Source organism: Pollachius pollachius (assembly GCF_949987615.1).
Source record: "Pollachius pollachius genome assembly, chromosome: 11".
NCBI lineage: Eukaryota > Metazoa > Chordata > Actinopteri > Gadiformes > Gadidae > Pollachius > Pollachius pollachius.
The window spans coordinates 23,785,614-23,797,242 of NC_136944.1; the positions used below are offsets into that span (position 1 = coordinate 23,785,614).

Consider the following 11,629-nt stretch of genomic DNA (forward strand, 5'->3'; position numbering starts at 1 on the left):
TTGCTGTCCGGGTTGTTTGGGTATTTTCCCGCTGCTGTTGATCCTTTCACTGAGCTGCTGCCTCTCTCGTGACGCTCCAGCAAACAGGATAATGAGAAAAGGATCAATCATGAAGAGCATCTGCTGCAGAGCAAACAGCTCCTCTCTCCTCCCTCCTCTCTCCTCCCTCCTCCCTCCTCTCTACTCTCTCCTCCCTCCTCTCTCCTCCCTCCTCCCTCCTCCCTCCTCTCTCCTCTCTCCTCCCTCCTCTCTCCTCTCTCCTCCCTCCTCTCTTCTCTCTCCTCTCCTCTCTCCTCCCTCCTCCCTCCTCTCTCCTCTCTCCTCCCTCCTCTCTCCTCTCTCCTCTCTCCTCCCTCCTCTCTCCTCTCTCCTCTCTCCTCCCTCCTCTCTCCTCTCCTCTCTCCTCCCCTCTCCCCTCTCTCCTCTCCTCTCTCCTCCCCTCTCCCCTCTCTCCTCTCCTCTCTCCTCCGTCCTCTCTCCTCTCTCCTTCCTCCGCTCTGACCTCCTCATGGCCTCACGTCTTTTACACGTATTCATTATGGTGCACACACACGTAGGCAGAACACACGTGCAAGTACAAAACACACACACACACACAATGATGCATATTTACACACACACGTAGTGATCATGCACACACACACACAGATTAAAAGACAAAAGCTCTCAGATGCACGCGCACATACACACACAAACACACACAAACACACACACACACACACACACACACACACACACAGCCCTAGGCGGTTGAAGAGGAGGTTCCCCCTGGTAGGGGGTGCGGCCCTGAGCAGGCTCCCAGTTAATATGTGTTGGCTGGAAGACGAGCGTCTTACTTATAGCTAGGGTCCGGCTCTAGGGTCCGGCTCTGGGGGTCCGGCTCTGGGGGTCCGGCTCTGGGGGTCCGGCTCTGGGGGTCCGGCTCTGGGTGCTGCTGCTGACTGCAGACCCTGGAGCCATCAGCAGACCAGAGAGGAGGAGGGGAGGGGGTGGATTCAGCTTCATGGGTTAGAGAAGACTCACCCCTAGAGTCAGACAGACTCACCCTAGTGCCTGTGCAGTAGATTGGGGTTAGGTTTCCATGTGAGCGTGTGCGTCTCTGACTCTGATGTTGTTGTGAGGCCGCGGAGACGAGAGCTCGTGTTCTGCTGTTTGCTCACCCAGAGCGTTTCCACTCTGATATTGCAGTTTTTGTTGTCGCATTGTTTACTTTGTAAGGGAAGCAGCATGAGTCAGCATGTGTCTATCATACTGTGTGTGTGTGCGTGTGTGTGTGTGCGTGCGTGTGTGTGTGCATGTGTGCGTGTGTGTTTGTATTAAGTTGTTGCATTAAATTTTGTATTAAGTTGTTGCATTAAATTAAATTAGCTGCTAACAGGCCCTGGCACATGAAAACGCGCTTTAGAAACTATTGGTTTGTTTCTTATTTGTTTGATGTCCGTCTACAGTTTGTAATGAAGTCTGTCTGTCTCTGTCTGCCTCTCTGTCTCTTTGTCTGTCCGTCTGTCTGTCTGTCCTCCTCCAGCCACCACCGACCTACGAGGAGAGCGTCCGCCTTTCCGTGGTCGTTCCATACGACGTCCTGCTGCCCGTCCCGGAAGCCGCCGAGCCCGCGGGTGCCATGCCAGGAGGCCCCGCCCCTCATGGCGAGACACGCCCCCTCCTGCCGGGCGCCACCGAGGGCGGCAGCGACCTCCGCCTCCCAGTCTGACCGGCCTCCGTCTGGGGAGAGACGGGGAGCAGAGGGACAGGAGGACAGGAGGACAGGAGGACAGAAGGACAGGAGGACAGGAGGACTGGAGGACAGGAGGACAGGGGGACTGGAGGACAGAAGGACAGGAGGACAGGAGGACAGGAGGACAGGAGGAACCCCGGGGCGATGAGAGGAGGCTAGCTTTCGGACGAGGTTGGCTGTTGGTGGAGCGACTCCGCTGCGACCCCAAGGGACGGAGGAACGTGGGAACATGGACCTCTCAGATCACCGCTGGGCTGAAGACCAAAGACGGCTCCAGGATCAGTGCTGCTCTGTCACCGTCCCGGAGACTCTCTGACTCACATTCACCGCTGCCCCGTGCACATTGGGGCTGGATGACCTGGCAACCACGAGGTGGATCAACCACCAGGATGGGGGGGCCTACGACGATTGGGACGATTGAATTCCTCAGGAGGCGACATCACCAAATGAAGAGGGGCTTTCGCCGCTGTGTGCGCGCCGAGGTCGGGGAAATGGGATTGTGTCTTTAAGCGGGGTCCACCACGCGGTCGGGGTCTGTGTGTTCTGTACTGTATCGGGGCCAGAGACCCCCGCCCTGCCCTGTGACCCCACCACCACCACACACACACACACTGAGACCTTCACAGGGTTTAAGCTTCACTGTCAGACGGTTATGCCAAAAACTTTTATTTCTATAGGGAATATGTGCTGGGTAACGTCCCTTATGCAACGTTTGTATGATAATGTGCTGTCTTTGATGATGATTGTTTTAACCAGGGTATAGAAGTCCATCTGTAACAGGGAGACGAGCACCTCAATGGCGTCAGGGATGGAAACTCTTCTACAGTCCAAAGGCACGGCCTGGCGTCAGGGGGGCCTCAGCATCTCTTTGAGAGATTCTTACCACCGCAAAATGTTCTTGATTTGTTTAAACTGGAGGCTACAGGACCGATAGGCCTGCAGGGTCGAATCGCAAAGGACAATGATTGTGTATGTGCAGTTCCTTATAACGGCCATACTGTGAGTGTTGATCTTTTTGTTTGCCTTAAACTATTTATATTACTACACAAAAGCGTTGGAGATTTCCTGTATTATTCTTTTTTGCGTCGAACCGAGCCGGACGGCTGCCCTCTGGTGACCAGCAGCGGAACTACAGTCACCGACGGCGTCAGAGCGTCGCATTCTGACCCGTCTTTCTGCGAGTCATCGACATGGCGGCCTGGCGACCTCGTTCGATGACTTCTTATTCCTCCTTGGCGTTTCATTATATTGAACCAATGAAGACACGCCTAGAGGTGTAGCGGGAAGGGGGAGAGAGTCTGCCGTCCCATAGTTGGGGTCCGAGCTGCTGGAGTCTGAACAGCTGGAGTCTGAACAGCTGGAGGTCGCGGTTGACCCCGCGGGGAGACCCCGTCAGTCTTCGGTGAATGAAAAGAGACAAAATGTCTCTGTTCGGTAATCCCTTTAGCAGGATGAGCTCCGCTCCTCATTATAAATGGCGACACAAAACGGGGCAGTAGATCATGTGGTCGTTAACTTGTAAACGACTAATTAGGGCGAAAGATTAAGTATTGGTCGCTTTTGAACCTCGTCACAGAAGGGCTTTGTATTCAGATTTCTACTATATTTTCGAACTGCTCTCTAAGCGCTACACAGTGAAAGGCTTTGTTGTCTTGTGGCCAGAAACCTCCTCTGAAGTGCTTTTATTGACCTACTGTCGTCTGTTTTATTTCATCGGGCTCTTGCATACACATCACTCGGTTTATCATTTCATGGAATGCTCTTTCCAGACTCTAATGGAATAGATTTAAAATAGATGGTCTATCTAGGATTACTTGCCAACGACTGATTAAAAGACCCGGATACTTCAAGGAGAAGTCGAATCGATTATTCTTCAAAAGTTTACAGCAGATCCCGTATTTCTGATAGGATCATCATTATTGTAATTAGGGCCTACAGCGCTTCTTTAGCGGTAAGAAAACAAGGTTGACGACCAGCACCCCCCAGTGGCCGACCGTGTTACGGCACCACCAGGCCCGAAGGCCTAATAAATCAACACCTCTCTCCCTCCCATATGAGATGGTTTAAGGGCCTGTAGAACCGGACAGGCTGATACTTGTCAGGTCCGTAGTGTTTTAGCAGAAGAAGGGTCTCCTTCCTGTGTGAGGTTAGACCCTTCTCTAGAACTGAGGAGAGGTTTGGGGTCCACAGGTATCTCACGAGGTGTGGGAAACATCACCAGCCTAGCTAGTGTTTAACATCACACAGGAAATAACAAATGGAAACCTTTACTTTGACAGACAGACGTGACCTACTTGAGGAACCAGGTTGTGGGAGAGGTACAAATAACACTTCAGCTTCATAGGGTCCTTGGTAACCTGAAATGAAACGAATAAGAAGGAATGGAGGCCAGACCAGCTGTAACAGCATGTAGGCCTACTGGTAACGGTCCTACCCTGACTCTAGTCACCTACTCACCCTTTCACTATTCCTAACTTAGCCCTTAACCATAACCCTTAGCCCTTAACCATAACCCTTAACCCTTACCCTTACCAATAACCCTTAACCATAACCCTAACCCTTAATCTGACCAGCCCTGTTTGGCATGATGCTCCGTAGAGTTATTACATGAGCCTCAGATGTAGCCCTGCATGCTGCTACATGCTGTTGCACTATGTATTACACCTTTGTTACTTACCCTGTAACAGGAAACTGTAATCAGAATTATGCAACAGTTAGTTCCGACCAAGTCATTTGATTGGACAAGATGCATTGAGTGCTGATATTATAACAGCAAGACTTTATTGCTGAACTCAATCATAATCAGTTATTGCTTTTTGCTGTTCGGCACTACCCCACCAGGGGGCGTAGTGCTGCAGGTACATGACTGCCGTCGGGGAGGGCCCGGCCGATGGACGAGGAGTGAGGTACCAGCAGGGGGTAGTAGATAACTTCAAGGTCTTGGTAACGAAAAAAATTATAAACGTCCCAAAAATATAAGGTCCTATTTATGTATTTACATTATGAGCAATAAGCGTTGCTTCTCGCCCCCCCCCCCCCCCCTGTTGTCCTCATTTTCATACAGCCCTTATCAGTCTGGTTAATCGTTCCCACGATAATGTCCCTCACAAACATGGCCGCCTGAGCGCTCCGTCAGAGTCCACCTTTCAGTGACGGAAACAGCCGAACCCCGCCGAGCATAAGTAGCTAAGTCTTGTATGTAAACAAGGTCAGACACTGCAGTATATACCCTCACACGCACCGGGCGGCCACTTCTTTCCGTGAGAGGAGGATACAGACTCTTCGCAGCACAAGCTCTGACAAAGGTAGGGTTGTGCATCATATGGCTGCACAATCAAATATATTATCAGTATGAAGGTTATATTTTTGATTGAATATGGCTTAATTTGGCAATCGGATTTCGAATCTAGTTTTTGAGTCATCGTACTATATAACAGAATTTGATATGCCAGTATATAATAACATGTCTATAGATTGTTTTATGACAATGGTATTACAGTGTTATGCGGCTTCAATACTGCGTCAATAAATCCTACCGCAAAGTCATGCAACCTGCAGGTTGGTGATACCTGGTGCGCAGTGGAGCGTCTGATCCGCTGTCTGTCACTGGGAATCCTGCGTAGTCATGTTTCCCTCGAGACAGATAGCCTTACAGGCAGTGATACGCTGCAGGGAAATGCTCACTTTTAATCGATCTCCATTTTCCAGATGCAATGATGTTCTGCAATGACAGAAGGCCTGACCACCATTGCAATAGCTCAGCCATATAAAGCAGATTATGATACGATTAAATATGTTCCTTAAGTACCAGCGTTGGATGATAACTGACCTATGTGCCATTTGACAGTAGAAACCCGATCCGATGAGGGTTTGTTTTTCACCAACAGATCCACCACACCTCCTCCTGCTCCACAGACCTTTATAGACGGGTTTTCTGTGCATGCAAACAAAATAATGTCAGACGTAGAGCTGAACCTGACCTAACCTTGGAGGACGAGTAGAGAGGAGAGAGGTGGCGAGTGAAGGAGAGAGGTGGAGAGTGGAGGAGGGAGGTGGAGAGTGGAGGAGAGGAGAGGAGAGGAGAGGAGAGAGGAGGAGAGGAGATGAGAGAGGAGGAGAGGAGATGAGAGAGGAGGAGAGGAGAGAGGAGGAGAGGAGATGAGAGTGGAGGAGAGGAGAGAGGAGGAGAGGGGAGTGGAGGAGAGTGGAGGAGAGGAGGAGAGGAGAGAGGAGGAGAGGGGAGTGGAGGAGAGTGGAGGAGAGGAGAGAGAGGAGAGAGGAGGAGAGAGTCGGGAGCCTCCGCCCTCATATGACCACATCCTGCTCACTTGGGGGTTGTGTGTGCGTGTCTGTGTGTGTGCATGCCTGTGTGTGTGTGCGTGCCTGTGTGTGTGAGAGAGTGAGACAGCGAGTGTGGTGATAACGTCTGTGAGTGCATGTGTCCAAACCTCAGGGACGACCTCAGTCTGCCTCCCGTCTCTCACTGATAACTATTTCATTACTAGGTTAGGCAACGACTGACCTGAATCTAGGATGTTCCTTCTGTTGTTTAGTTATGACCCTAAACATGGCGCCTGGATTACAGCGTTACAGCGGGGACACTGCACACGGTGTTAGACCGAACTCTGTTGTTGAATGTATTGATATGTTATATTAATGTAAAGGAGCAAGACTCTAGAACCTCTCAGACGATCCAACCCTGCTAACCTTTTCATTCATTCATTATTGATCACATGACGTTGAACGTTCTTCTCTCCCAGTTCACCCCCCCCCCCCCCCAGCCCGAGAGCCAAGATGATGCAATGTTTCCACTTTATGGTCGAGCCGGCCAAGAACATCACGGCCAAACTCAAGGTAGGACCTCCGTCGGGGGGAAGGCCACGACACACACGAGCACGGGCTAATCCACGCACGCACAAAGACACAATCACACAAATACACACACAAAGACGCTAACACACTAACACACTGGGTTCATCGGGTTTAAGATCAATGGGAATCAAAATGGAGGCTGGTTTTGGTATCTATGCCCTAAAGGGGTTGTTAGTGTTACCCGGGGATTAGCGGCTAGCCCCCAGCCTTTATCCGCTTGCCGTTGCAGAGGGAGGGTGAGGAGGAATATTAGATGAGGTGCAGAGGATGGAGCGGCGAACTGCTTACACAGGCGGTAAAACAGTGTGTAAGCATTTTGATCCCATCGCAATGTCCTCTGTAGGTTACTACAGCAGAACACACCCATTTACCCCAGTCACTTCCTTTATTTACTCTCTCTGTCTCCCTCTCTCTCTGTCTCTCCCTCTCTCTCTCTCTCTCTCTCTCTCTCTCTCTCTCTCTCTCTCTCTCTCTCTCTCTCTCTCTCTCTCCCCAGGAGTCCCGTAGGAGAGCGAGGGATGAGAAGCTTGAGCCCCTGGAGGAGGACCAGCTGTTTGTGGTGGACCTGGCCCGGGACCTCAGCCGGGTGTGCCAGGTGAACGCAGAGGGCGGGCTCTCATTCCATTACACTTTATTTATATTACTGTATTATTATAATTATTTTGCCTTTCTTCTGAACTGATTGTTTGTTTCAACGTCTAAAGGTCATCTTCTTAAGGAGATGTGTTGTGTTTCTTATTATCTCCTCAGACATGTTTCAGTGATTTCATATTTCTGAAGTAGTAACATTTATTTGAAGGGTCAATGGGAGCTGTGTCGAGCTCAATGCTAACCTAGCAGCAGCCGCTTGCTACAACTGCCATCATTCTAGTAACTGGATGCTACTGCGCTACGCTATAGCCTAACCGGTGCTACTGTTACTGCTCCTCAATACATGATGTTACTGATGTCAAAGCATTATTCCCTAATCTTAGAATTGACTAGCTGTGTTCGACTGTCCATTTGAAGGTCAGATCCATAAGAGCCCTAGACTGGGTCGCCCCTCCCGTTCTGCAGAAGGGTCCGGAGAAGAGCGATACATCTCTTCCTGCTTCCGATTTTTTTTTTGAGGGAGCCAATCACCAAGCTTTCTTTTCCCCTTTGCGCGCTATTGGCTGGTTTGACAAAATGACGAGAGGGAAGCGACGGCAAGCAGCCAATCGCGTACAGAGTCAGTGGAAGAAAAGGACAGCAGCTTCCCCAGACCAAGCTCAATCGTAGATTGAGCTTGCTGCTGTCCTTTTCTTCCACTGACTCTGTACGCTCTGGCAATAGCCAGGCTAGAAGAGCCCAACAGACTACTAGATCAGTAGTAGAACCTTAGCACTGATGCTGCGCTCCTGGCTCTTCTTCAGAGGTCTGGGGTGCTGGAGCAGGTCTGGAACCAGGAGGACGTCTGGCCGGTGATCAGCTGCAAGGCCTTCATCCTGGAGTGGGCCTTCATGCTGGAGAGCAAGGTGGAGGATTAGAGGAGAACAAGAACCTTAGAATGTGTTCAGCAAATGTTCCTTTATTTACATCTTTAACGGTCTGACCCGTGCTCACCTGAACTGTGGAACCGTTCCCGTTCCTCCAGAAGAGCTCCATGCAGAGCGACGGCTGGCCAGAGATGCCTCGGCTCAGTAAGGAAGACCTCTACGACGAAGAGGGCCTGCAGCAGGCCAAGACCATCCTCACCAACTGGACCAAGGACCTACGGGCCCAGCCGGAGGTGAGCAGACCCAACATCTCATCATCTGAGGAACTTGAGTTAATATAATCCGATCAGGCTCCCAAACCGTCCACTGTAAGGTTTTCTAACGGTTCAGTCAGCCAACGAACTAACCGCCCTGCTCCTACGTGTGTGTGCGTGTCTGTGTGTGTGTGTGTGTGTGTGTGTGTGTTTGTGTGTGTGTGTGTGTGTGTGTGTCTGTGTGTGTATCTGTCTGTCTGTCTGTCTGTCTGTCTGTGTGCATGTCTGCGTCTGTGTGTGTGTGTTTGCCTGTCTGTCTGTCTGTCTGTCTGTCTGTCTGTCTGTCTGTGTGCGTGTCTGCGTCTGTGTGTGCGTGTGTGTCCGCGTCTGTATGTGTGTGTGTCCGCGTCTGTGTGTGTGTGTGTGTGTGTGTGTGTGTGTGTGTGTGTGTGTGTGTGTGTGTGTGTGTGTGTGTGTGCATGTGCGTGCGTGCGTGCGTGCATGTGTGTCCACGTGTCTGTGTGTCTGTGTGTGTGTGTGTGTGTGTGTGTCCGCGTGTCTGTGTGTGTGTGTGTCCGCGTGTCTGTGCTTGTGTGCGTGTGTGCGTGTGTGTGTGTGTGTGTGTGTGTGCAGAAGAGTGTGTGGCCCGGGGAGCCGGTGGCCAAGGTGCTGGAGGACCTCCAGTCGGCATGGCGATGGGGTCGTATGCCCACCCTCCTGACGGCCATGGAGCTGGTGATGTGGACCCTGATCTGCCAGAGCCTGGACAAGGTGCTGCAACGAGACGTCTGGATACAGAGAGGAACACAATAGTTGGAGACAATGAAACTATTTTAATGTCTGCATACTCTAGTCTCTGTCGCAGAGTGAGCCCAGAGTACAGTTACACAGAGCTGTTTAAACTGTTCCCCCCCCCCCCCACAATGCACTGTCAAGGATCAGACCAGGTAGATGTTTACCTAAAGGACAGAGCTGCCCGTGTTCTCATCCCTGCTCAACGTGACCCGTTTACCCCAGGGTCAAAGGTTAACGTTAGCTAACACAGGAACAGCTAGGGTGGCTAGACAATACAAGGAATAGGAGGCAAAGCGTTAATGATTAAAAGGAAACAACGTGTATTTTTCCATCACGATCCGTTGTCACCCTTCACACAGTACAGCCACCTCAGCAGTCTTATTCTGCAGTCATTGAATTCAATAACATGTCAAACGTGTCTTTCTGCAGGATACTATTCCACAGCAGTGGTTCATCTGGAAACAAAGGACCAACAAAATCGGTGTGTAGAGGACTGACGGGATACTGGGTATACTGGGTACTGGATGTGCTGTGTTCTGGTTTCTGTACATTTATTGTAACCTCTGTTTTCTGCTCTTCGTTCTCTAAATCCTCCAGGAGCCGTCCGCTACATTCCGCACTTAAGTGAGTGAACACCACTGAGCAGGGATACTGATAGGACTTATCGATTCAAACTAACGATTAGGATTCACCCAATAAGCTTCAGTTGAATCTACAGTGTTCCAAAGAGCCGTGTAACAGGGCAGCACTAACCGTTGTGTTCTGTTCCTCCTGCTGCAGTTTGGGAGTGGATGTCCGACTCCGCAGGTACCTGCTGACTTTATCAATGATAACAGTATGATTATGAGCTGGTGTTTGGGGCGGCGTGGTTCTGACCCAACGTGTTCCCCCCCCCCCCCCAGCGGAGGTGACCCTTGACCTAGACTCGGCCAACCCCGACCTGGTCATCAGCGGCAACGACAAGCGCATGCGCTGCGGGTTCCAGCGCAGCAGCGTGGCCAACCTGCACCAGCGCTTCGACGGCTGGTGGTGCGCCGTGGGCGCGGAGGGCTTCTCCTCCGGCCGCCGCTACTGGGAGGTGGAGGTGGGCGAGCGCGACTGGCGGCTGGGCGTGGCCCGCGAGTCGGCGCTCCGGAAGGGCTTCCGCTCCCTGAACACCGACACGGGCTACCTGACGCTGCGGCTGGAGCGCGGCACGGAGCTGAAGGCGCTGACGGTGCCGTACACCGCGCTGCCGCCCGGGCTCATCCCGCGGCGCGTGGGCGTGCACCTGGACCACGACCACGGCCAGCTGTCCTTCTACGACGTGGACACGCGCGCCCACATCTACTCCTACAACGAGGCCTTCGGCGGCGAGAAGCTGTTCCCGCTCTTCGGCACGGTGGAGATCGTCCAGGACCTGGTGATCCGCGCGCCGGTGGGCCGCTCCAGCTGCCTCTGCCCCGCCTCCTGCCTCTGGGCCTGAGGCCCCGCCCCCTCTGAGGACCGCCCCCTGCTTCTTTTGGCCCCCCCCCTATGCTCCAGTAGGACAACGTGACTCTTAGCGTATTTGTTCGGTGTAGCCCCCTCCCTCCGCTGCTGTAAGACCATCGAGCCAGAAGATAGAGCTGCTTCTCTGTGTAACCCCTGCGCTGCCTTACCCTAAACCTAACACTGACCCTAACCCTTACCCTAACCCTAACCTTAACCCTAACCCTGACCCTAACCCCTAAGCCTACCCTACCCCTCACCCTCACCCTCACCCCCTAACCCTGACCCTGACCCTGACCCTAACCCTAACTGCTAGAGCCTCCTCCTCACTCACCAACACGCACACGTCCATCAAATACATGTACCTGTATTTTCATAACATGTAAAGAACACTTGAGTATTCATACCACATACTGTGCAATATTAACCCTGCAGTAACAATGCACTTTCTGTGAATAAGAAATAAACAATGAATGTGAATTCTGTGTGGTCTTTTGGGCTGTGGGGGGCGGGGGGGTAATAACTACACTAACCAGCTAAAACAAGCAGTTGAAATATAACAATCACAGGCACCTCTCAAACTATTCATGTTTTCATTGAGATATCTATGAAAAATCCTCATATATACATCTGTAAGCAGGTAAATGATAATATATTACCTATATACTTAACATAATACCTTTAGTTGAAGGGCAAAGGATATAATATGTAGACGTTACACTGCCAGAGATGTAGTTATAGAAAATATGTATTTGCATAACTACTTGCATTTGAATGAATTAAGAAAAGTGGTACACTGACTGAATGAAAACGTGGCAAGATCAGGCCTGTCGTATTCTGCTCTGTTCTGTCACCAGTAAAAGGGTCTCGTTACGTCAAGGACCACTCGTCCAATCACAGCTTTTGTTGCGCTTTCATTACAAAACATCAACACATGGCGGCTTGGACGGTTGTGGATTGTGTATTAAACAACAAAAAATTATACAAGGCTGAAATCTAAATAATAATATTATTATTACTATTTACTTATTATTATGCCTCCTAGG

At 51.1% G+C, this 11,629-nt stretch overlaps 2 protein-coding genes across 4 annotated transcripts in view; both read left to right on the forward strand.

Moving 5' to 3' along the window:
* The window catches only part of LOC307083171 (uncharacterized protein), a 9,040-nt gene extending 6,278 nt beyond the window's left edge, over positions 1-2,762 (forward strand). For both annotated transcript variants that reach the window (XM_079746984.1, XM_079746985.1), the window contains exon 5: positions 1,526-2,762. In XM_079746984.1, coding sequence (XP_079603110.1) covers positions 1,526-1,711 — 186 coding nt within the window. In that variant the 3' untranslated portion in view covers positions 1,712-2,762. The remainder of the gene's footprint in view (positions 1-1,525) is intronic.
* A 3,726-nt stretch (positions 2,763-6,488) lies between these two features.
* Positions 6,489-11,023, forward strand: LOC307082266 (uncharacterized protein). 2 transcript variants are annotated; one of them, XM_079745783.1, is made up of 9 exons: positions 6,489-6,589; positions 7,104-7,202; positions 8,002-8,103; positions 8,223-8,357; positions 8,952-9,089; positions 9,543-9,594; positions 9,711-9,737; positions 9,894-9,920; positions 10,016-11,023. In XM_079745783.1, exons 1-9 carry the CDS (start codon positions 6,530-6,532, stop codon positions 10,576-10,578), a joined length of 1,203 nt encoding a protein of 400 aa, XP_079601909.1. In that variant the 5' UTR covers positions 6,489-6,529; the 3' UTR covers positions 10,579-11,023. The 2 variants fall into 2 exon arrangements, with proteins under 2 accessions (XP_079601909.1, XP_079601910.1); XM_079745784.1 differs by having other exon boundaries at positions 8,226-8,357.
* The last annotated feature ends 606 nt before the right edge of the window (positions 11,024-11,629 follow it).

What these genes read in the sequence shown, in the direction of transcription:
- LOC307082266 (XM_079745783.1), top strand. Translation starts at nt 6,530, where the DNA reads ATGATGCAATGTTTCCACTTTATGGTCGAGCCGGCCAAGAACATCACG. An exon ending in ACCTCAGCCGGGTGTGCCAG is followed by an intron (nt 7,203 to 8,001) that starts GTGAACGCAGAG and finishes GCTCTTCTTCAG; the next exon opens with AGGTCTGGGGTGCTGGAGCA. An exon ending in CCGCTACATTCCGCACTTAA is followed by an intron (nt 9,738 to 9,893) that starts GTGAGTGAACAC and finishes CTCCTGCTGCAG; the next exon opens with TTTGGGAGTGGATGTCCGAC.